Source organism: Panthera tigris, chromosome D1 (genome assembly GCF_018350195.1).
Source record: "Panthera tigris isolate Pti1 chromosome D1, P.tigris_Pti1_mat1.1, whole genome shotgun sequence".
Classification (NCBI taxonomy): Eukaryota; Metazoa; Chordata; class Mammalia; order Carnivora; family Felidae; genus Panthera; species Panthera tigris.
This window is the reverse complement of record NC_056669.1, coordinates 689,403-715,067: the sequence shown is the minus strand read 5'-3', so window position 1 is coordinate 715,067 and position 25,665 is coordinate 689,403. Positions and strand designations below refer to the sequence as shown.

At 42.0% G+C, this 25,665-nt stretch overlaps 2 protein-coding genes across 2 annotated transcripts in view; one reads left to right on the top strand and one right to left on the bottom strand.

The window, feature by feature from the left end:
• The window catches only part of CEP126 (centrosomal protein 126), a 104,363-nt gene extending 103,025 nt beyond the window's left edge, over nucleotides 1-1,338 (bottom strand). Inside the window, exon 1 of the mRNA XM_042957573.1 lies at nucleotides 1,144-1,338. Coding sequence (XP_042813507.1) covers nucleotides 1,144-1,271 — 128 coding nt within the window. The 5' untranslated portion in view covers nucleotides 1,272-1,338. The remainder of the gene's footprint in view (nucleotides 1-1,143) is intronic.
• ANGPTL5 (angiopoietin like 5) lies at nucleotides 520-22,494 on the top strand. The gene is made up of 9 exons (XM_007075971.3): nucleotides 520-706; nucleotides 6,766-6,920; nucleotides 8,514-8,658; nucleotides 10,830-10,933; nucleotides 12,184-12,277; nucleotides 14,405-14,505; nucleotides 16,539-16,659; nucleotides 18,914-19,099; nucleotides 22,175-22,494. Exons 2-9 carry the CDS (start codon nucleotides 6,825-6,827, stop codon nucleotides 22,492-22,494), a joined length of 1,167 nt encoding a protein of 388 aa, XP_007076033.1. The 5' UTR covers nucleotides 520-706; nucleotides 6,766-6,824.
• Nucleotides 22,495-25,665: the final 3,171 nt, after the last annotated feature.

The following is a 25,665-nucleotide window of genomic DNA, read 5'->3' as shown; positions in this document are numbered from 1 at the left end:
CTGTTCTTGTTCAGGTGAAGCTGGAAACTGGTAGTCTGTGCGGTGGCAGTCTGGATTGTTCTGTGATTCTTCTCTGACGGCATGTTTTTTACTCGAGGGAAGGAACAGAGACGTCGGACTGTAGTAGCTAAGGGGTGGTTGAGGCCGAGGAACAGGGCTGCCAAGAACCACGGATGTTGGTGAGAGAGTGAGTGTGTGCAGGTAATCGAGAGTAGGGTATGAGACTGGGCAGGGAAGAAAGAGCCAGGCGGCTGCAGCAGTTATTTCCAGCGCCGTAGGGGCGCCTGGGGGGCTCAGCTCAAGATCTCACAGCTCGTGAGTTCGAGCCCAGCGTCGCGCGCTGCGCTGGCAGCTCAGAGCCTGGAACCTGCTTCAGATTCTGGGGCTGCCTCTCTGCCCCTCCCCCACTCATACTCCCTGTGTGTGTGTGTGTGTGTGTGTGTGTGTGTGTGTGTGAGAGAGAGAGAGAGAGAGAGAGAGAGACAGACAGACAGACACACAGACAGAGACAGACCGACCGACCCGGACGTTGGACCAACTGGAACAGGAGACACGCCGTTCCCCGCTCGCTTGCGGACGGTCCCCACCGCCGCCAACGCGCCCTTCGCGGACACTGGGGCTAATTCTGACTGTGCTGCCGTGCTCTGCAGGAGTCAAATCGGCCCACGGATTCGGACAACAAAACGCTCACAATTTTCGACCGAAGGTGGGCTGCACCGAGTCCCGGGGAAGAGAGGCCACGTCCCGGCTCCGCGCCTCCGTCCGCGGGGCCCCGCACAGCTTCCTCAGCCGGGCTGAGCCGGCCGGAGCCGGGTGGGGTCGGAGCCGGGTGGGGGCGTCCCGCGCGCAGCTTCATTCGCGGGGCCGGGGACCCGTCGCCCCGCCGCCGTCGCCCCAGCCGCCCATCTCCGTCACCTCCACGCACGGCCGTCACCCCCGCCGCCCATCCCCATCACCTCCACGCACCGCCGTCACCCCAGCCGCCCATCCCCATCACCTCCACGCACCGCCGTCACCCCAGCCGCCCATCCCCGTCACCTCCACGCACCGCCGTCACCCTGCTCACCCTTGCCCGTCCCCTCCCGCGCGCACCCCAGTCACCTCCGCGCACCCGGCCCCCGCCGCCGCCTCCTGGAAGGATACAGGTCTGCGCCAGGCCGGCGGCACTCGCGGCCCGAGCGGGGGCAAAGGGGGGCTCCGTCGCGGGCGTCCGAACACTCGGTGCCGCGCGCCGCAACCGCGCTCCGGGCTCCAGGCCTCCAGGCCAGCATCCTTCACCTCAGCGCCGCCGTCCGGCCCGCCGCCGGCGCCTCCCTCATGGCAGCCCCGGCCCCGTCGTCCTCCTCGGCCCCCCTACCCCCCCCCCGCCACTCCGTCTCTCAGGCCTCGCGTCACGGGCGCGGGAGGCTTGGCCGCGGCAGCCCCGGTTCCCGTGCAGCAGCGACGGTAGCTGTGGCGGCGGCGACCTTGCCGGGCACCGGCAGACGGGGCGGCAGCAGCCCAGCCGCCGCCGCCGCCATCTTGGCAACCAACGGACGCCGCGTCCTTGGCGACCGAAACCACGGCGCGCCGGGCAGCCAATAGGCGCCGGGGGGCGGGGCTCCGGCCTCTCCCAGAGCCGAGTCTGCGCAGCAGCCCCTCGCCGCGCGGTGCCTGAGCGCCGGGTTCAGTCTTACCCCCGCCTTCGCGGGGCGTGGTCGCGGGAGTGCTGACAGCGGGGTGGGGTTTGCCGTGCGGATCTTTCCGGGCGGCGTGGCCGGGGTTGTGTTGGAACCGCCGACTCCGGTGGGGTTCCAGCTGGGAGTCTTCTGGGAGTCAGCATCCCTGACAAGGTTTGCTGACGTGGAAATTTCCTTGCCCCGAATCCCCGCGCCGCTCCGGGATGCTCGGCCAGTCCCTCCGCAGTCTCTTGTCTGCCAGCTCCCCGCTGGAAAGGTCTGCCTTTCAGAGGCTCCGGACGCTGCCTGTCTCGCTGCCAGACGCTGGGAGCCGACCACCCCAGTGTGGCCTGGACACAGATCCCCGGGAGGATGTGCCTACGGTGGTCACCACGCTGACATTGCTGCAGGGGGCGTGGAGAACAGAACGGAGTTTAGGGCCATTAATGTAATGGCTTTGCTAGTGAAGTTTTGAAAAAAGGCTGCAACGTTTTGTTGGAGCTCATTAGAAAAGTACATATAAATGCTGTTTCAGCCAGGGTTCTTTTTTTTTTTCCCTCCGGTGGAAAAACTCCCAGACTGGAAGCAGAATGTACAAACCAAATAAAAATCACTCATCCACCATTAAAATGCCTCTGCCTTTGTGAATCAGTTTGTTCATTTTTGGAGTTCAAATATAAACTTTTCCAGTTGAAACTATTTAAAACAGTTTTTGCCAAGTTGGATGCAGTGACTCAAATTGAAATGTCATCTGGTGACTGAGATTTTAAAGTGCCACAACATATCCAGCTTTGACTTAAAACACAGAACACATAAGCTGCCTTCAGGACCATGCCTAGAGGACAGAATGTATAATGTTGACAAAGAGAGGCTAACTGTGCATACATGGATCATTAGCTATCTTGGCAAGTTTTAGACCAGCCTAGCCAGGGCGCTGACCTATCATCACAAGTCTGTCTCTCTAGGGCCTATTTGAAAGAGAGGAAGAAAAGCGGGTGGGGCACACACAGTGCAAACAACAGAAGATTGTGGTTGCTGTTGTGGGACTAAGTACTCTTGTGGAGTATTTAGGCATGCTTAGACTTCTCGGAAGTCTAACTTTTGTTATTAGTCTGGCACTTTTGTGCTTTGTTGCATGGTTTATTAGCATTAAGAAGCAAGGCTTGGTTTCTCAATTGCCTGGAAATGCTTGTTTATATAATCATTTCTTTGTTCAAATGTTGCTTTACAATGATGACCAAGAAGAAAAGAAAATTTAAACAGCGTTGTTAGTTTTTTTTTTTTTTTTTTTTTTTTTTTTAAGAGAGAGAGAGAGAGAGAGAGGCAGGTACAAGCAGGGGAGAGTCAGAGAGGGGAGACACAGAATCTGAATCAGGCTTCAGGCTCAGAGCTGTTAGCACATAGCCCGTCACCGGGCTCCTGAACCGTGAGATCATGACCTGAGCTGAAGTAGGACACTTAACTGACTGGGCTACCCAGGCGCCCTAGTTATTTTTGTTTTTTTTTAATCATAGGATTTTTTTTAACCTTTAAATTATTTCTTCAAAATATTAGGTTTCTGTGTTTATTTGACTTTTATAGTCCTAGATTCTAAAGAAAGAGCCTTTATGATTAGATATTTGGATAATAGAAAGATAATTTGAGGCATTTATCAACTTTATCTCTTGGCAGAAAGTCAAGTATGATTCAAGCAATAAAAAAGAATATTACACTAAAATCTCTATATTTTGTCAGAAGACATCTGAATTGAATATAATGCTTAATTCTTTTGCACTTTAAAACCATGATATAGTCTATATAATAATATACTTCATTCTTTTATTAAGGAAATATACATTGAACACTTACTATGTGCCAAGCACATCCTAGGTGCTGGGAATACAGTGGTGAACAAAACTTCAAAGTCCCTATGCTCATGAAGCTTGTATTTATTTTTCTTCCCCTTCCCCCACCAAATATATTAGGGAGTGAAAAGCACTATAAGCAGAGATGGAGTAGTGTAGGGGACAGAGACTGACCCAGCTGTATTTTGGGTAGGGTGCTCAGGGAAAGCCTCAGAAGAAGGGAAACTAGGACAGCGGTCTGAACGAAGAACGGAGGTTACCATTCAGATGTCTGGATGAAGAATGTCAGAGGCAGAGGGTGCTGTAGATACAGAAAGCTCTGCGAGAAGACCTATATTTGACATATTTGTAGACCAGAGAGAAGATACTGTGTCTAGAAGAGGGTGAGGCAGGGGAAGTGCGCGAGGACATGAAATTGTAGAAATGCCTTGTGGATGTACTTCAGCCTTACAAGGGATTTAGACAGTATTCAAGGAATCAGTATAATATCCAACTTCAAATGAAGAGGGAGCCATTGGAGAGTTTTGAGTATGAGAAAAATATGATGTAAGTCACTCTTTAGAAAGGCTAACTCTAGGGGCACCTAGGTGGCTAAGTCAGTTGAGCTCCAGACTCTTGATTTTGGCTCAGGTCATGAACCCAGGGTTGTGTGATCAAGCCCCATGTCCGGCTCCGAGATGAGCATGGAGCCTGCTTGGGATTCTCTCTCTCTCCCTCTGCCTCTTTCTCCACTCACTCATGCTCTTTCTCAAATTTAAAAGAGAGAGAGAGAGAGAGAGAGAGAGAGAGAGAGAGAAATATATCACTCTAGTTGCTATAGGGAAACCTAGACTCTAGTTGATAAGGCTAGAAATGAGGAGGTTAGTTTGAATGTCATTGCAGTAGGTCAGGGGAGAGATTAGATGGTGGTGATTGAAGTGGTAAAAAGTGTTCATAATTTTAATGTTTTTATTTATTTTTATTTTTTTGACACAGACAGAACATGAGCAGGGGAGGGGCAGAGAGAGAGGGAGACACAGAATGGGAAGCAGGCTCAAGGCTCTGAGCTGTCAGCACAGAGCCCAATGTGGGGCTCGGGCTCACAGACCATGAGATCATGACCTGAGCCGAAGTCAGACGCTCAACGGACTGAGCCACCCAGGCGCCCCAAAAAGTGTTCAGAATTTTCAACCTTGACCCGATAAGATGTTTTGATGAATGGTTGTGGCAAGTGAGTGAAATGGTTGTGAGTGAAAAAAAAGTCAAATGTGACTCTGTGATTTGGGCCTGAACCAAGTGGATGAAAGGTATTGCCAGTTACTAAGATGGGGAGGAGCAAGTTGAAGGGGGAGGAATAAGACTTGGGCTTCCGACATGAGCTGATTAGGACACGTCTAGTAGACACCCCACTTCATTCACACGTCTCATAAGTTGTTAATGATGTTCTATCTACGAAAGAAACCAATAATAATGCCTTTATGGTTGCAAAGCATGTTCACATAGCTTATCTAATTTGAATACCATAAAAACCTTGTGAATTATGCAAAGCAGCCTGAGATGGACGATCTTTGAGCTTCCACTTTCATCTTGACTGAGGCTATTTTTTGCATCTTCTGCTGAAGTATTTTCTTGCTCTGGTAAGAATTTCCTGGATTTGTCTCTGGGAAAGGTGTGAAAGAACGAAGAATTTTAACATCTGGCTGATATAAAATTACTGAAGTTCTGCTATAGGTGTCACAATTTTGTAAGATTTCAACTAGAAATTTAGGATTAGAGGTAACTTCTCATCTACTCCTAATATAGATGATAAAGGTCATCAATATTGTCAGCAATGTTAGAACTGCAATATAGATCAAGTCAAATAATAGTAATAATAGTAATACCTAACATTTGGATGTTTGTTTTTGTCATGCATTGTGGTAAGTGCTTATGTATAAAAATCATCGAATCCACACAGCCGTCCTCATTCTACAAAGGAAGTAATCAAGCTATAGTGATATTAGGTCCCAGAGCAAAGGAGTGGTGCAGTCAAGGTTCAAACCCAGGCAGATTGGTCCCAGAGCCGGCTTGCCCAAACTCCTCAGGAGAGTAGGAGATAAGTGGTTGGGTTAAACAGTGGTGGTGAGGAAGTGAAGTCAGAGAATACATAACTGGTTTAAGATATTATTTCGTTAATTAATATTTTAGTGCCTGTGGTCCCGGTCACTATATTAGTGCCATTAAAACCATGGCGTGGTCCCCATCTGGTACTTCTGAGGCTGGCAAATGAAATGGAGAAAATAATACCTTGAATAGGAAGCAAGACTCAGGAAAGTTTTGGATTATTTTATTTTATTTTAGCATAATGAATACTATACTCTTCAGTATAGAAACATGTCTCTTCTATACTGAAGAGAAGGAACTGTTGTAAGGGAGTGTTTGAAGAGTCATTACAGACATTGATCTATCAGCTTTGAGAGAGTGATCATTTTCAATAACAATAGTTCCCTTATGTTAATAATTTTTGAAGTTTTAGTAATACAGATGTAAAACATACAAATCAGAGTTCTAAAATTTGGTAATGATAGGATTCATGTGACCATCATTGGTGGCTAAATTCAAAATAGGTAGAAGCATATTTTACATCTGAATTAGCTTCCCTGCATGTCCACGTTGGTTGCATTTCTGCTTGGTGTTTCGTAAAAAGTTTCTTTTTTTTCTTTTTTTTTTTTTAACATTTATTGATTTTTGAGAGAGAGAGAGAGAGAGAGAGAGACAGAGACAGAGCACAAGTGGGGGAAGGGAGAGAGAGAGGGAGACACAGAATCTGAAGCAAGCTCCGTGCTCTGAGCTGTCAGCACAGAGCCTGATGTGGGGCTCGAACTCACAGAGTGCGAGATCATGACCTGAGCCGAAGTCCAACACTTAAGGACTGAGCCACCCAGATGCCCCAAAACAGTTTCAATATAACATTGTTTCTACTCCATCATTCATTTCTACTTCCTTACTGTTTTTATGCAAACTGGTTTACAGTTATTGAGGGATAGTTTATCATTAGATGACTTTATAAATTCACATTTCATCCATTTATTTATTTATCTAGTTATTGCCTGTATTCTAAAAGCAGGCATGTAGTGATAAAAAAAGGTTTGCATAACTTAAAAAGGACAGGATCTCTAGAGGCTACTTTGTTTTTCATATGAAGGGTGTTGTTTCAAACGAGGGCATGGAACCAGTAAGTTTTGGCTTCTGTTTTTGTTGTACACTTTCCAGAAGTTTTTAACTGAAGACTCTATGCACTGTAGTTCTTTCCACAGAGAGCTGACTGGTATTTGAAGAAGTTTTTCATTTCTTCAAGAAGAATATGATGTATCTTCCTCAAGCTTCACTTCTATTCTTAAATACATTTATTTTTATTTGTGGAGAAGTTATACAAGGTAACTGTGTACATCATTCTACGGTAAGAATTTCAGCAATATTATTTGACCTAGGAAGTATGATTATATAGTTTTCAAGATACATATTTAAAATTTGAAAAGATTAATTGTACCATCCAATATAATTATGGGAAACTTAAAGTATTTAGAAATGCTGAGATTCTGCTTAAATATTATTTTTAAACTTAGGAAACCATATCTGAGGATTGACACTTAACATATTTCTCGTGAAAAAAATTTTAAAGAAATTACAGGCCTAACTTTAAAACCAGCTGGCAACTTTCTGGTTAACTTTGATAATGAAATACCTGGTAGGTAATAAAAAATTTATTTTGTTATTTAAAAAAATAAATATTTTATAGACGTTTATATTTCAAACACAGTCTTGTGCTTCCTTTTCCAGGAAACTAGAAAATTTCATTTAAAACAATGTGAAAGTGACAGCTAATAAAGTATATGCAATACTCTGAGTAGATGGTGATTTGAATCTCTACATATTTAAATATTGGTTTATGATTTTAAAATGTTCTACAATGTATTGCCATGATAACAATCCCAAATTCCAAAGTTCCAAGGTTTCATAAAGATAAATTTTAGGAAAGCTACGGAAATAATAATAATATAGTTCTCTAAAATACTCAAAATTTAAAAACCTTATTTTAGATCTGGAAAAATGTAGTTGTTGTCAGGTTTTTGAAAACATCTAGGATGCCTATGATTACAAGAGTAGAAGGGAAAGAATAAGAAGTTAAAAGTAGGTCCACGTAACAAAATATAAGCATCTTTAGGTGGCAAATATCTTTCATACTATGATTAGCTTTTCACCTTTCTCTCAATATCCAGGTCAAAGGAAGATAAAGCTTGTTACTATTTTCTTTTAAAAACAGTTACTTAAGTCTGTATAACTTCCACCAAAGAATGTTTTATGTAGAAAAACCAGCATTCACTAACAAGAATAAATACCTTTGGAACGGCGGCTGGTAGCTGGCTTTTCAAGATGACATCTGTTGTTGATTTTGCAAAGGAAAATCCCAGGCTTTTTTTCTGTTCTGATATCTTTCAAATCAATGAGTACTTTACCTTTCAAATCTGTAAATACTTTAGCTTACATAAAAGTGACAAGCCTCCCACACATCCACCTCTACCCCTAATTCCTGATAATTGCTGGCAGAAAGTCCATTTGGCATAGAAATGTAATCTATGGAGAATAATCAGGGAACCTTCTTAGTTCTGTTCAAGGAACTTCAGATTCCCAGATGTTTGGCAGAAGGCTGGCTCAGCGCTGTATCAGATGTGGAAACATGCCAAAGTTAAGGATAAAGGCCATGGAGTCACGGTTATAGAAAGCAGACCCTAAGTATATCCTTTTGGTATTTGGAAGAAAAGGGGAGAGCAAAAGTATTGAATTAATGTATACTTTTTATTGATCCTTAAAATTTACCCATAAGGTTTATTTGTAGACTTCTAACCAGTTCATTATGTTCTTGTCTAGTGATCATCCTTGTGTATGTCCTGAGATTTCACCTTTTCCATGTACTCTTCTTATATTTATTATGTATAGGTCACATAACATACTTCATATATTCTTTTCTCATTTCTATTTTTTTAATGTCAAGGATTCTCCAGGAGTCAACACTGTAGAAGATGTATCTAATGCAAAAGATGAGAGTAAAAGTAATGATACTGTTTATAAGGAAGACTGTGAAGAGTTGTGTGATGTTAAAATTAAAATTACACGAGAAGAAAAACATTTCATGTGTAGTAAGTAATAAAAATAATCACAATTATAAGGGTATATGATTTATTACTTCTAAGGTATGGAATACATAGAAAGAAATACGCCTTAGCTTTGTTTGGGTCATTTTATATGTATCTTGATCCTTCTAGGTCAGAGGTTTTCTGTGTTTGGCACACAGTAGGTGCTTAGTAAGTGTTTGGTAAATGAATGAATGAATCCTTCCACGTAGCCCTTTCAGCTGGCAGCAGAGGAGAGGGGCGAGCCAGACGGCACTGAGTTCCGTTTTATCAGTTCACCAGAGGCTATTCTCAAACTTCCATCTGAGCCATTACGAAATTTCACCTTAGTTTTGAGGGAGAAATTCATTAATACTGAATGAATACTACATTAGGCATATTACAAATTCATAGCCAATTTATGTAGCAAAATGTAAAAATAAACTTTCAAAGTCTTGATTTTTGTTTGCAACTGTTGAGTGACAGTGTGGAAATTTTCATGGCCTGTTATACGCACATGGGGGTGGGATGAAGAAGGAGAATCAGAAAGGGAGGGAGTGGTGATCTGGTCTAGGTCTTAAAGGATGTAAATCCTAGGCCAGAAAGCATAAAAAGCCCACTTTAATGTGTTCAATTCTATGTGCAACACAAGCATCTCCTATTTCTCAAACCGGTGAGTTGCACTTAGGTCCATAAAGACAGACACCTAAATCCAGGAAGGCTCTAATGGAAAGCAAGAGACTGAAAGTAGAAACGAGAGATGAGCCTGGATGGGGTGCATTTTAAGATACCAAGGATTATTAATGTGAAAATTAGGAATGTAGAAGTAAAGTCACCTCTTAAAGAATAATGTGTGCAATAATGTGTACATGCTTTTGCTGTAAAGGGCGAAATTTGTATGAGGCCGGGGAATGCATGGTAGTCAACGATTACTTCCCGATTTTGAGAGTTGTGTTGTACAGAATGTCTTTGGTGTAAGAAATACAGACTGAAATATCCAGGGACATCATGGCAGCCTGGTGTCAAATGATTTAGGAAAGTTATTTAAACTGTTCTTGCAACTATTCTCTGAGTGAGATTCCTTTGACATAAAAAAAAAACAACCTTCTAAAAAAAGGAAAATATATAGTAAAAGTTCAATCAGAAACCAACCAACCAAAACTCTAAGATTTATCATTTATAGGGGCGCCTGGGTGGCTAAGTCGGTTGAGTGTCCGACTTCGGCTCAGGTCGTGATCTTGTGGTCAGTGAGTTTGAGCCCCACATCGGGCTCCGTGCTGCCAGCTTGGAGCCTGGAGCCTGATTCAGATTCTGTGTCTCCCTCTCTCTCTGCCCCTCCCCCACTCATGCTCTGTCTCTCTCTGTCTCTCAAAAATGAATAAACATTAAAAAAATTAAAAAAAAAGATTTATCATTTATATTTGTTTGCCATTTGTTTATATAAAAATACATAGCATCAATAGAACAAAAGAAATGTTTATTTTGAAAATTAACTTGCATGATATAGATTATTGCCTTTTCCTTTCTTATATGATAAGGATTGAGGACTCCCAGACCTCCTCCTTCCATATCTCTCATCTTATTTTTTTTATAAAGTTTATTCATTTATTATTTCTCAGAGAGAGAGAGCCCACGAGCTGGGGATCGGTAGAGAGAGAGGGAGACACAGAATCTGAAGTGGGTTCCAGGCTCTGAGCTGTCAGCACAGAGTCCTACGTTGGGCTTGAACTCACTAACCACAAGATCATGACCTGAGCTGAAGTCAGTCGTTTAACTGCCTGAGCCTCAAAGGTGCCCCTGTATCTCTCATTTCATAAAGTGAAAGTTAATATTTCACTGAGTACTTTACCTTTCAAATCTGTAAATACTTTAGCTTACATAAAAGTGACAAGCCTCCCACACATCCACCTCTACCCCTAATTCCTGATTAATTGCTGGCAATTATCTGTCTCTCTGTTACATCAGATTCACTTATTTGGGGGTAATCTAAACTATTAGAAAGCATAGTTTCATTAACCAGTGTGGATACAATTATTTTCTTGGGTGATCCTGAGTTAAACAAAAGTTATACTAACTGGAGTATTTAGATAGATGGAGATATATTGTGTCTTATGTTTATCCAAAATCACTTAAGCTCATTATTTTTCACCGTATTTTCTCTAACAATATTTAGCAAACACTTTTTATTATGATTTAAGGAAATTTGCAAAATTCTATTGTTTCCTACACACGAAGTACCAAAAAACTGCTAAGAAACATGATGGATGAGCAACAAACCTCCTTGGATTATTTATCCAGTCAGGTACGGACCTTTTCCTCTTGTGTTGTTATTGCACAGATACAGCGATACAGTTAGAGGTACAACTGTTTAATTTTTTAATGCATTTGTGTGTAGACATGTGTTTACTGCCTGCTCAATTAGAGGCATCCCAGGAAGCCTCAGGCAAACATTAAAAAACACAAACAAACATAAAAAAATGGACCTTCACTCCAGGGGTGCGCAGTCAAGGGGACAGGAAGAGGCGCTGAAAGCCTGTTGTGAACGCTGTCAGCGTTTTGCGGAAGAGAACTCCGAGGTCCGCGCTAGGGGATAGCTTTCCAGGTGCTAGAGCCGGAGGTTTGAGTCTCCGAAGACGCACACCTGCTTCCGAAGCCGCAGAGACGGCTCAGAAAGCAGAGTCTCTTCTGCTCGGGGTTGCTGTTTGCAGCGGTGCGGGCAGGCGGCAGGTGTACAGGGGCAGCCAGTAGTGTGTGATCGGGGAGGGGAAGGACCCACTTGGGGACCGGTCTGGAGGTGAGCGAGGGTGGGAGACCGGCGGGGGAGCCGCCCACCTACGCAGGTGTGAGTCACCTGCGGGGTACACAGCACCCCCCACTCACCCCCCCCCCCCCGCCAGGTGCCTTCGCGTTCACGAGGGGCCTGCTAGATCACCTGGGCAGGTGTGAGCCACTTGCGGGGTACACGGCGCCCCCCACTCACCCCCCCCCCCCCGCCAGGTGCCTTCGCGTCCACGAGGGGCCTGCTAGATCACCTGGGCAGGTGTGAGCCACCTGCGGGGTACACAGCGCCCCCCACTCACCCCCCCCCCCCCCGCCAGGTGCCTTCGCGTTCACGAGGGGCCTGCTAGATCACCTGGGCAGGTGTGAGCCACTTGCGGGGTACACGGCGCCCCCCACTCACCCCCCCCCCCCCGCCAGGTGCCTTCGCGTCCACGAGGGGCCTGCTAGATCACCTGGGCAGGTGTGAGCCACCTGCGGGGTACACAGCGCCCCCCACTCACCCCCCCCTCCCCCCGCCAGGTGCCTTCGCGTCCACGAGGGGCCTGCAAGCCCACCTGGGCAGGGGTGAGCCACTTGCGGGGTACACGGCGCCCACCGGACAGGTGCCTTGGCGGCCTTGCTGCGGCGCTGGGGGCGTCAGGGTGGGGCGGCGGACACTGTTATACACCGCAGAGCTGCTTTGTAAGAGGCCGAGGGACGCCAGCTACAGAATTCAGAGGAAGGAGTTTTGTTCAAATATAAACGTGCTGAAAGGTGCGCCTGTTTGTTCAGGTTAACGAGCTCATGAATCGAGTTCTCCTTCTGACGACAGAAGTTCTCCGAAAACAGCTGGACCCTCTTCCTCACAGGCCAGTGCAGTCACATGGTGAGAACTTTTCTATTTCTGCCTCTTCCTACTTGACTTTTATTGCGTAAAATTTTCCTGGACGGGTTGGTGCATTGAGAGGTTTTGTTTATAAAATACAGCTCCTTATTATCTAACAGACTGGAGGGGTAATACGTTCCCTGAGGCCGCCGTCCGCCCAGACAAATGTACTTTCCTGAATCGGGAAACTTTTCCAGGTGCCCCAAAGCTGTGGCTGTTCACAGATAACCCGAGTCCACCGCAGATGGAACACTTTTATGTAACTAGTTTCTGGGCTGTCCTTTACATTTTAGTCATAATTAGTCTTCAGTCAGAAGAAAAGAAAGTTTTCAGAGTTCTTTCTGCCTGCAAACAGTTTTTTTGAATTGTCTGAAATATTTCAAATTGGGACATAAAGTTTGAAATAAAAAAGGAACTTAAGACAGAAATAAACTGGAATTTAGAACCTTTTGTATTCAAATGCAGTGTAGTAATTCCTAGAGGCTTGTGTTTCTAAGCAAAATAGCCCATCACTCTTACAATTATGAATTCATACCAGAGTTCCAAGTAAATAACTATTATTGAGGGCCTACTGTATGATTTTTTTGCTTACAAAGGGAAGAAAATAAACAATTACTGAGAGTCTCCTAAGTGTCAGGTACTAAGGCATTTCCGCATGGTATTTTATTTTACATTTTTATTTTAGCTCATGTAGTTAAGAGCGTGGACTCTGAGGTCAGACCACCTGTTTTCAAATCACTGAGGCCTGTTTCCTCGATCGTTTCCTCATCAGCAAACTGCAGTACGTACCTCACAGTTGTTGTGGGGATTGCATGGCTAAGTACACGAAAAGCTCTTCGAATACTGCCTGAATGACAGTAAGACAATAGAAGGGTTTGCTGTGGTGATGAGGACCATCAGAGGAAGAATATGCAGCCCAGAAAAATCTAAATAATGCGTTCATACTTATGTGATTGGTGATGGCAGAGTGGAGATTCCAGCCCAGATCGGTCCTTTGTTGTGAACGTCTAGCACAGCTCTGAGCATAAGGTTGTGTGAGAATGTCTTAGCAATTCAGAACACAAGCAACGGATCTATATCTTCCAGCAATAAGGGGGAAGCAAACAATTTTTACAGCAAATTTTCTATAGGTGACATTTTCTGCATACGTATTGTGTGCCGGGCACTATGCTAAGTGCTCTCCCTATGCCTTGTATGTAAATTGCCAGAATAACACTACAAAGTAGACAGTACTATTAAAAGGATAGAAGAAAAGCGGGCAGGTAAGTTCGCTAAGGGTTCTCGGCTGCCGAGGAGAAGAGCTAGGGCGGTAAGCAGGCTTTTGGCTCTGGAGTCTCAGGCTTTCGTGTGTTTGTTTCACCAGGTGATTAACAATATAAGGGTTGATTTTATTTTATTACTATAGAAGATAATACACAGTAAAATGTCTTAGAATAAATGTAACACCCTTACCCACAGAATGTGCTTTCAGTCCCCTGGGAAGCGGGATGCTTTGGAGAAGGCAATTCTGGGGCGCTACACTTTTAACTATAGGCGGCAGTGCAGGCTCTGGCCGCAGGCATAATTTCCTCTTGGGGAGGAGTGATTTCCTTGTCCTCTCCCTTGGCTCTTTGTAACAGTGGTCCCCAGCAAGAGTCTCTGCAGTCTCCAGTAGTCAAGGATGTGTCAGTAGTAGTTAATCAACTTATTCATTTGGGTTTCTCCTTCCCATTCACATAGACTTCCTTTACACATTATGTCCCCAAGATAAGCCTAGATTCCTGAAAGGGAATTACTTATTGGGTGAGAATGCATGATTATAAATTTTTTTTTAATGATTATAAATTATATTAAATAAATGTGGGTCCCAAATGAAAATTTTAAGTAGTATGGAGGGCTAATCACTAACAGCGATGTTATTAGTGAAGGTTTATTCCAACATAAATTCTTTAGTCTCATTTCTTACATGTATTTTCTCCTGATTTCTAAAATCGAGATCATTTTTTTTATTTCTAAGAAGTTAAAATCATATCCCAATGGAATTTATATTCATAATTTCAGATAGCACTGTCAGATCTCTACAGCAAAATGATTAAGTCTTAAGTGTACACTTGAAAATATCCTAAATAACTAATTTTACTTTTCTAGGTTTAGATTGTACTGATATTAAAGACACCATTGGCTCTGTCACCAAAACACCAAGTGGTTTATATATAATCTACCCGGAAGGATCTAGTTACCCATTTGAGGTAAAGTCTTCCCTTATTATGTGGAATAGGATAAGCAACCTATCTATTTAATTAATATTAAAATTTTAATTCTTCTCATATTTTATTTTTCCTTGAAATTTTTAAAATAAGTGGGTAGAAGTTCCAGTTTCCCAATTTTGATTTTCTGAAATTCTTTGCCCAAACCACAAGCCAGTAAAGGAACCTGAGATTCTTTCACTTTTCCACGTGAGGTGTCATGTTTACACTCCGCAGTAGGTACATTTCGTGCAGGATCTTATATACAATCTAAATATGCAGTAGAAACGCTCGCTTTAATTAGCTTGTGGATATTAGAAAGCAGTGTGGTGCTGTGCCTTGGAGCTTGCCAAACATACTTAGATTTCCCTTCCTGTATGTGGTTATACTTTCTTTGGGTGATAAACGATTTTTATGTGGTTATATAAGAAATTAATAAATAAGAAACCGCTTTCACTACACTATGAGACAGATCGAGAAGCTAATCCATTTTTAAATTGAACAAAATACATTACCCTTATGTCTAGGATTTCTGGAAGAAACTTCTATCCGAAATTATCTATTATTGGCAGGATATATATATAATATCATATAATACTAACATAGTAACATATACGGTAATGTATAAGTTATTTACACATATTTTTTTCTGCTTGCTTTTTTGTGCATAAGAAAGTTTATGATGCTAATCTCACACCTTATTGATAATCTTCATTACACAGTAGTTTTTTTTCTGAATAGATACTACAAGTTCCTCATCTTGAAATTACCAACATTATTCACTAATTTTTTTTTTTTTTTTTTTTACTAACCTTGCTTTTTGACATCCATTGACCAGATGTTAAAAAATTGGGATTTAGGAGGGAAATAATTTAAAAATTATCTAACTTGCAGGGCGCCTGGGTGGCTTAGTCGGTTAGGTGTCCGACTCTTGATTCTGGCTCAGGTCAGCACCTCACAGTTCGTGGGATCCAGCCCTGAGTCGGACTTTGTGCCGACAGTGCAGAGCCTGCTTGGGATTCTCTTTCTCTCTCTGTCTCTCCACCCTTCTCAAATAATAAAATAAACTGAAAACTTAAAAAATTAACTGGGGCGCCTGGGTGGCTCAGTCGGTTAAGCATCCGACTTCGGCTCGGGTCATGATCTCACGGTTCCTAGGTTTGAGCCCCACGTCTGGAACCTGCTTCAGATTCAGAGTGTCTCCCTCTCTCTCTGCCCCTCCCCCACTCACACTCTGTCTCTCCTTCAAGAATAAATAAGCGTTAAAAAAAAAAAAATTACCTAACTTGCTTCACCTACAGATTCAAAACTGAGCCTGAACCCACATGGAGAGGGAAGACTTTTAATTTTGTGAAGAGTGGGAAGCGTTGTTACCTTTTGTAATCACGGGAAGGTGTTGATTCCCTAACTTCCTCCACACTGCCTTTCTCTGTGAGCAGGAAGTTTCTAATGGGGACAACTGTATCTGATTTTCTGCGTCCTTACCATTGTCCTCTTAGGGGGATTTTACAGAGCACTGACAGATGCACCCAGGATCACAGGCTGTGGTGAGGCACAGATCACACCTTCCTGTCTGAAGATCCCATCTGGACATAGGCCGTTCATGCCTCTGGGGAAAAGAGGGATCAAAGACAGGCCCACACGCATATGTGGTTAAAACTTAAAAAACATCACTGTTTTAATACGAAGGAGTTAGATTCCTCATTCTGCTACAGGTTGGCAGGGTCACCACTCAACTGAAAACTATCTGTGGACGTGAGGAGTAAGAGGGTGACCTCAAATGCTACCAACACTGCATCTGTAACGGAATGACTGACACAGGAGACTGTAATTAGGTTGGCCTCAAGTTTGCCTTTTAATAAAGTGTCCTTTCTAGAGATTTAAAAATGTCTGAATATATTAATAGCATACAATTGCATTGAAACTTTTAGTGCAACGGTCTTCTCTTTCTCTAGGCTTGAGGGTGAAGCATAAGTTTTCCATCAATGAGTGAAAATGATGGTATGTGATTTTTGTCTTTTCTGGGCCTGTTTTAGGTGATGTGTGACATGGATTATAGAGGAGGTGGATGGACTGTGATACAGAAAAGGGTTGACGGGATCACTGATTTCCAGAGGCTGTGGTGTGATTATCTGGACGGATTTGGTGACCTTTTAGGTCATATTTTATTTCTCCTTTTTCTTTTTCTTTCTTTTCTTTTTTTTTTTTTTTTTTTTTTTTTGGCATGACACTGATAGTTTATCTGTTGGTCAAAATCATTAGTAAAAATAGCAAATCCTTGTGACTATCAAAATAGGACTTACTTTCTCTTCATGTCGTGTTATTTTAGAACATGTGGGTTTTCAGTTGGGCTATGGAAATCGTTATCTTTGGATACCTGCTGAAATGGGGTTGAGTGAAAATTCTAAAATGGGTATCTATTAGGTATTTACTGTGCACCCAGCAGAATTCTGGTAGATACTCAACAACCTTTTGTAGAAAGGAACACTGAATGGCAGGCAGGGTTGTCATGAACCTTGAAATTCTTGAGGTGTGTGCTGGGTCTACACCAATGGAGACTCGAGGTACATGGTGTACAGATTCAAATTATATGACTTGGGAGGAGTGTATAAAAATATCAGTAAGAATCAATGCCCCAAAATTTGAAAACTGTAAACCTCAAGAGAATTGTAAAATCTGTTTACATTATTGCTGCATGACAGTATTTCTTTTGCCAGCAAACAGAAATTCTAGTATTTGTGAACACTGCAGAATTTTACCTTTGTTGGAATTTTTGCAGATGATTTTGATCACTTTTATGCTGTTATTTTAAGTTGCTGTTGTTTTAATTTAAAAGCCTTAACATCCCATAATAATGTCATCCAAAGATTCAGTAAGTGGTGGTATTGTGTTGCCAAAAACCCTACTGCATGCTAGTGATTGTAGAAAGGATGTGAAATGTAATTATGTATTATGAATAAAGCTGAATAGCTGCCATGTTATGGAGTGCAGCTAATATATTGTGTTTTCTTAGCATGACCCCTAATTTTCTGGTAAGTGCTACCTCCTGATTCAAGTAGTCCTAGATCTACAGGCTCCAAATTGTCATCTTCCTCACTTTATGCTTATTTCTATGGGGAAATTAACTGAATTTTGAGAAAAATGTCTTCAGGTAGGTACAAGTCATGGCAACAGACTGCCTTGTACTTTGTATATTTTAAAAAATAAACTTGGGATTAAGGAAAATATACTGTTAAGCCAAATTAGGGGCTGGGTAGAGGGGCAGGATGGCAAGGACACTTACATTGGAGTGTCTTGGGCTGGGGACACTAAACAGACCCACCTTTCTTTCTATATACCTCCTTTCTTCCTGCGCTTCCTTAGGGTATTTTTCAGTTCCAAGTGGGGTGCACTTAGTGCCTCTAGTAAGCCCTGGAGAGGGACATGGTATCTTAGCTAGAATTTTAACAATGTGAATGCTGTCACACTGTCCCCCAACTCTCTCAAGTTTTTTTGGACTAGACCCTTCCTTCCTTCAGGAATTTAATGATTCAGGTACAGGAATATATTCCAGAATAGAGGCTATGCCAGGCTGGGTGAGGGTGGGATGGGGGGTGGGAGTGGGGTCGAAAACCATTAGCTAGAACAGCAAGAAGAATGCCGTCCAAACACCACATTTACTAATTCATCCTGGATCTACAAACACCATTTCATTTTCATTCATTACATTACATTACATTACATTTTTATACATGGGTAACAGACAAAGTGCATTGTAATGAAGAAATATTCACAGAGCATCATTCTAAAAGACAGAAAAAATAATTGCAAGTGAGCATTTTCAGGAAATGTTTCTTTAGAACCTGCCACTTTGGAGGTTAAAACTCTTAGCATTTTTGAGTACACATCATTTTGTTACTTGCCACAGTATTTCAACAGTTTTTTGTTGACATGCCTTAAGGTAGATCTTGAATTTCTGGTCAATTGTTAAATGACTTTTTGAATTTTATTTGGTGAGATAAAAATGAAACAGTCTAGTTATTCCCAGTCTAGTGAAATAGGAAGATTTTATATATATATATATATATATATATATATATATATATACATACACACACATATATACATATATATACATATAAGATTTTATATATATACATATATATACATATATATACATACATATATACATATATATACATATATACATATACATTTATATATATTTATATAATGTATTTGTGTGTGTATTTTTTTTTTTTTTGTAAATTAGACAAACACTGATAATTTGAATTTGAGCTAGGGCTATCTAGTCTCTCAAATAATTTATGTGAGCCATTTCAGTATTAAAAACTAACACCAAACCCTCAATAATAAGGAGTTATTATAAGTTGTATTAAAATATATTGAAAAAACATTTCTTTTTAAACAGGTGAATTTTGGCTAGGACTAAAAAAGATTTTTTATATAGTAAATCAGAAAAACACCAGTTTTATGCTGCATGTTGCACTGGAATCTGAAGACGACACATTTGCTTACGCATCATATGACAACTTTTGGCTAGAAGATGAAACAAGTTTTTTTAAGATGCACTTAGGACGGTATTCAGGAAATGCTGGTAAGTTTTTTCTTCCCCCCAGTGATGCAGGATATTTAAATATAGCTGACTTGATATTAGGTGAAGATAAAAGTAATGTTATTTCGCTTGGTCTATGCCAGATAACTGATAACAGAGTAGATTCGGGATGAGAAAACTGAGTTTTGAAACTCAGTTATGATCATCGACCCACCTTGTGTCTTTGAAGAGCTTATATTCTTTAAAACTATTTTCCATGTATCATGGCAGCTGATTCTTTAGAAGGACAGTCTGTGGGGCAGGCTGGGAAGGAATTATTGACGTTTTCATGTTCTGAGAGGCTGGCATTGCATTTAGGAATCACAGAATGTCAGAGCCCATCTCCTTCAGTGTACAGGTAAGGAACCTGAAACATTAGGGACTTGCTCCAGCTCATCACACCTGAGCCAGGGCAAGAAGCCAGGTTGATAGAGCCACTAGTTTGGTCGGCTTTTTCCCCCACTATACCTTGGTGCATGTACTCATTTCCAAATAAATTTAATTTTTAAGAACTTCAAAATACTTCATGTTAAATTTATAATTTGATGCTGAAATTTTAAATTTGAGTTAATACTAAATTCAACTCTCCTGTTGTTGCTCATCATGGTACTTGTTAATTATGTATATTTAGTGTTAGAAATCCAAAAGTGAGTGAGATATGTTCCCACTTCTTTAACTGATTATAATATAGAAGGGAGATAAACCCAGAAATGTGGAATACTGAATACTGATAGAGCTTTGGACATTTAGGAGAGGGAGAGAATGATCTCCACTGATCGCATCTGGAAAATCTTTATGGAAGGGTGGTTTCCAGCAAGGACTTAATGTTAGATCCAACGTGGGAAGGTTTTTAAAAGTACAAACTACTGCAGAATCCAATTCAGTAAGTTTGGGCCCAGGTATTTGTATTCAAAGATGGACGTATTGGCAACCTTATAGTTGAGAACCACTAATGTGTGCTTGCAGGAAGGGATAGGCTTTTGGCAAATGAATGTTGGCAAAGAAAGCAGCTGAGTCAAGGCACAGTGGGAGGAAAATTTCTGAGAGTGAAGAGTTGTCTGGTACAGTTGTCCACCTTGGGATGTTAGGTAAAAAGTCTGAAATTCAAATCTTGATAGATAAGGAAAATTTTCAAGAGTTACAATATGCAATTTTTAATGCTGCCTCTCTAAAAGTGTAAAGAACTATCTAAATATGGAAGCTACTGTGTTAGTAAAAGTGTGTGTGGGGTTTCTCTATTGGACTGAGATCTAGTTAGAAGACTCAGTGTGTCATTACACAAGTGTTTCATTACAGAATCCTCAAATTTTGCTATGCCCTACTCTGCATTTTCCCAATGAGGTTGTAAACTAACTTTCAACAGTTGATCACACAATACAATCAAAATAAAGAAAAAGATGCCAGTGGGACATGGAGATAGAGACACAGATGAAACCAGGGGTTAAGTGTGATCAGGTGCATGGTAGAGATGAGCTACAAATTTGATTTTTAGCTCAAAGCAAAACCATAAATATGAAATTCTAACATTTGAGCAAACAGTTCTCCCAGGAGAAGGACAAATATTCCTGATTCTAAAACTGGCAAAGATTTATTTGGGTTCCCAGAGAAAACAAAGGGACATGTTCTGTAACTACACTTTCACGGAAAACATGATACTGAGTTTTAATGGGCTATTTCTTAAAAACAGGCCTACGCATTATATTTTAAAAACTGTTTATAAATATAATCCAGTGGGGAGCTCCTATCACATTTCCCTTCTGATGGGTGGACTTTGTTCAGGGAAAGTGTCTGTGGAGCGACCGTACAACTTAGGCAATGCTCCTTAAATGCTGTCTCATCTGAAATCTGAGAGGCATTGCACTGTGTGGGTGTTGAAAATCACACTCTCCCTGCAAATACCTGCAATGTGGGCATTTTGTTTCCTGTGAGGTGCAGGGTAAGAGGCTTTAATATTCAGCACAGCTGCCGAACAGGATGGGCCACTACCCCGTATCAAGTTCTCCAGGCTCCTCAAAGACCTATCTCAAGAGATGCCAAACATTTGGAACATGATGAAACAAATGTGGGCTTTGGATTCTTCAAAGATTTTGCACAGCTCTACTTTAAGTTAGTGTTTCCAAAAGATGAGCACAGTTTACTGCAAGTGAAATCTAGGTGTCATGGGACCAATTAGAACCTTCTGTTTATATAGTTTGATTCAAACAAAACATGGCTTCTGCCCCTGCTACCTACTTACATGGGCTGCCTTGACCAAGATACTTACTCTTTCAGGTTTTGGCGAGTGTCAGGGAAACCATACACGCAGAACCCAGTGTGGACCTTTTAGGAATGGTAGCACTTGAGCTACTCTCCATGTGTCATGTGGAGAGCCATTCTGGGCTCACCTCAGGAAGGTAGCTGATTATATGCTTGAGGTAACTGCGTATGTGATATAAACCTGGGGGCCCCTGAATAAAACCAAGCAACTTGTGCAGCTACAAATGTAAGCCTCTTAATGTAGCAGATTCCCTTTCATCCCTGCCTCTTTATTTAAAGTGACGGAGGATGGAGGTGGCATGAAAACTTACTATGTATTATTATTACGTAGAAATTATTCTTTTCCCTAAATTACCAATTACCACATTACCCTTCCCCAAAGTATGACAGTTTTGTACAGCACCATTTTTGGCCTAAATTACCTGATTCCGTCTACAGAGCCAAACTTCCATTGTGGATTGTGATTTGGTACCAAATATCCACTTAAAGATGCCTATCATGTTGAGGAATTCATTACCAGATTTTGGTATATTGCAATCTGGGGGAGAGACTTTGTTTGTTTTCATATTTTTTATTTTTTTTTAATTTTATTTAAATCCAAGCTGGTAATGGCTTCAGGAGTAGAATTTAGTGATTCATCACTTCCATACAACACCCAGTGCTCAGCCTACTGGAGGGGAGACTTTCATATGATAGCTAGTAGAAAATAATGTAAACCTTAGTTCTAGATGCCATGCTTTGTAACGATAGTCTGGTAGAGGCCAATTAAAATGACAAAAAGTACCTTCAAATTTGGTCATTTAAAAAACCTGTTTTGCCCAGGTGATGGATTCCGGGGCTTCAGAAAAGAAGATAACCAAAATGCAATGCCTTTCAGCACATCGGATGTCGATAATGACGGCTGTCACCCTGCATGCCTGGTCAGTGGTCAGTCTGTGAAAAGCTGTAGTCGCCTCAGTAACAACACTGGCTGGTGGTTCAGCCAGTGTGGTCTGGCAAATCTAAACGGCATTCATCGCTTCCCTGGAAAATTGGTCTCAACCGGGATTCAGTGGGGCACATGGACCAGAAACAATTCCCCTGTCAGGATTAAGTCTGTTTCAATGAAAATTAGAAGAGCGTACAATCCATATTTTAAGTAATCTCCTTCTAAATTGTAATGTGTGGTCCACAGGTTTTTTTGGTAACATACAAAAGATTTTCTATAGTTTCTCTTTTTACTGAGTGTTTCAAACATTTTAGCCAAAATTTAACTATAGATGGCATCTAGGTGTTAAGAGTTCAGTTTGAAATCTTTAATTTTATACAGTTTTACAGAAGAAAACCTGACTTAGTGTATGCTCTTACTACTAACTATATTAACAATATGTAATAAAGTTTAAGTGAACTGCACCTTGTCTTCCTGGAATTTGTTGTCTTCTCCAAGAACTGTCCTTTTCTTCTTCTTCTTCTTCTTCTTCTTCTTCTTCTTCTTCTTCTTCTTCTTCTTCTTCTTTTTTTAATGTTTATTTTTGAGAGAGAGACAGAGTGCAAGTTGGGGAGGGGCAGAGAGAGGGAGAGACAGAATCCAAAGCAGGCTCCAGGCTCCCAGCTCTGAGCGGTCAGCACAGAGCCCAATGCGGGGCTTGAACTCATGAACCAGGAGATCATGACCTGAGCTGAAGTCGGATGATCAACAGACTGAGCCACCCAGGGACCCAAGAATTGTCCTTTTCTTTAAAGCATACGTATTATAGGAGATGGTTAGGAAAACTGAAGAGAGCATTATGCTTGTTTCCATATTCATTGGAAATGGCTAACTATGTAATCTACACATAATTTCTATTAAAGACAATGACAAGGAATAACTTTGTGCAGATTAATATACACATAGTTTAAAAACTTTACTATTTCCGGGTAGTTCCACAATATTTTACAGGTAATAAGAGTTTCCTGCACAAATAAAGTCCTTTTCCCCCCACATTTTATCATTGTTAATAATTTTATTCTTGTTTGTAATAAATTTACTGTACGTTCATATCCTGATCAGTTGTGTTCTAAAACACATTTATATCTTAACTTTCTTAAGCCAGTAGGAATGGTAGGACCTTGATTAAGCGAAGGACAGCAGAGAAAAGAGCCATGACTCAGTGGTCTAGAGGTAGCTCTCGGAACAAGCTTGTCCCCTCTCCTTTTTCCACTAAGCTGGAAAGAGTTGGAGGCCTAAGTATTCTGTGGGAAAACACAGCACCGAACATCTGGGCCAAGTTCAGTTATGGACAAAAAAGACGAGGGAAACAAGAATTAGTATTGGACAGAAAAGTACTTTGTCAAGAGTTAGGGTGGCATGGTGAGCTGGGAAGGGGACTGGAGTAAAAATACATGTGAGGATCTAGCTATCTAGGTGAGATATCAGCCCAGAATGGGGCTAAGCTTGTTTAGAACAGAGAATCCGAGCTGAGTTCAGGGACCGGCAAAAATGACGTGATCACCACTCAAGATCGCTTTCACTTTGATCTCCTCTCAAAGCTGTGAATAAATCATGCCCAGATACACACGGGACAAAGTCACGGATGGGTGGACATCGGTCCCCATGGCTTCTCACACATTTCACGGAGGCCCGCTGAGTCTGTGTCCTGGCAGTGGAGTCAGACGTCTACCACGTGGAGGAGCCCAGAACTGTGTTTTTTTTATACCTGCAGTGATATGAGCATCAGAAACAAATTTATCTACAAATTCAGGAACTAATTTTGCTACTTAGCAAGCCATGTCTTTAGTGTGGACTCTGGACCTTGGAGTTCTTGCCAATGGAGGGGGAGTCTCCGTTATTGCACAGCAAAGTCTAAGGGCTGCACATTTTTTTCCCACCGTGAAGGCTATGGAGATAGTGGGAACATCGCTGGTAAAAGCAGAACGGAAATAAATGTTGAGATGTTGAGGGAAAGAGATCCAGAGAGCAGCAAGAAGTTTTGATCTGTTTGGATTGGAGAGTAGTGAGATACAATTGACTTTGAATAGCTGAGGGACAGTGGCCACCAGGGTGCCTTGTGAGACGTTCTATCGAGAGGCCTCATACGCCATTGCAAAGGAGAAGGTATACTTTGGTTAATAATCCTGAGTTTAAGGTTCCCAGAAATGAAGCAACCTGACCTGTGATAGCAGTTAAGCGATGAAGACAACTGTTCTTGGGGCACCTGGTGGCTCAGTAGGTCGAGCACCTGACTCTTGGTTTCCGCTCAGGTCGTGATCTCACAGTTTGTGGGTTTGAGCCCCACATCAGGCTCCGTGCTTGCAAAACCTGTTTTGGATTCTGTCTCCCTCTCTCCGCCCTTCCCCTGCTCATTTTCTCTCTCTCTCAAAATAAATAAACTTAAAAAAAAAAAGATAAATGTTCCTTTTTTTGCTATCTACTATCCCCAGAGCACATGCACAAGTGTGAGCAGTGGGCAGGAAAGGTTGCAGTCATGTGCCCAGGGTCTGGATGGCATCATTATAGATTCATTCTTCCTCAGTCTGCAACTGGCCCAGATAAATGGTCCCATGTAAAAATACAAATACTTAAAAAAAAAGGAATAAAAATAAAAATACATTATTTTTTGTCAACTTACACCTTACTTATTAGTAAACTGAAACAGTGTCCGGTTAAAAATCAAAAGAAAAATATATAGACCCTCCACGCTTCTCTTTATCCCAGCATATATTAGTTATAAATAGAAAAGGCTTGGCAGTCATAATGACTTTGAGAAGTACAGTACTTAGAAGCAGTCTAAAAACAAGTTATAATCTGTTTAAAAATAATTACAAGTCATCCCTGAGGAACATAAATGCCTCTAAACAGGAACGCAGTCTTGGTCTTTGACTGGAAGACTCAATGCAAAGGGTATGGACGGGGTGGTGGGTGTGGGAGCCAAGAGCAGCCGGGAACAGTGGGTGTGGAGCTCGTAGGTCAGGGGGTCACTGATGCGTGCTGCCTCCTGGTGGAGGCGGATTTACTGGGGAGAGTGTGCGGGCTGGAGGAGAGCCTGTGGATCCCAGTGAGCAGTGCTCTGGGAGGGCAGTCTCGTAACAGTGCAAGCTTCATGGTTGAGAAAGGGACCTTTGGGAAAGGGGAGCCTCTGAAGCTCAGCGCATGTGCCAGCTACCGGCTCCTTCTGCTGAGCCGCCTGCTCCTTGGCAGGCCGCCTAAGGAGGGAGGCGGTGAGCCCCTGGGCCATTCACATCTGTCTCCCAAGTAATCCATACATTTAAAAGAAGGACACCAGGAGAGGTCAATGGGATTTGTTTTGTTTTGTTTTGTTTTAAAGAAAATCTGAAGTGCTTCTGGGAAGGTGATG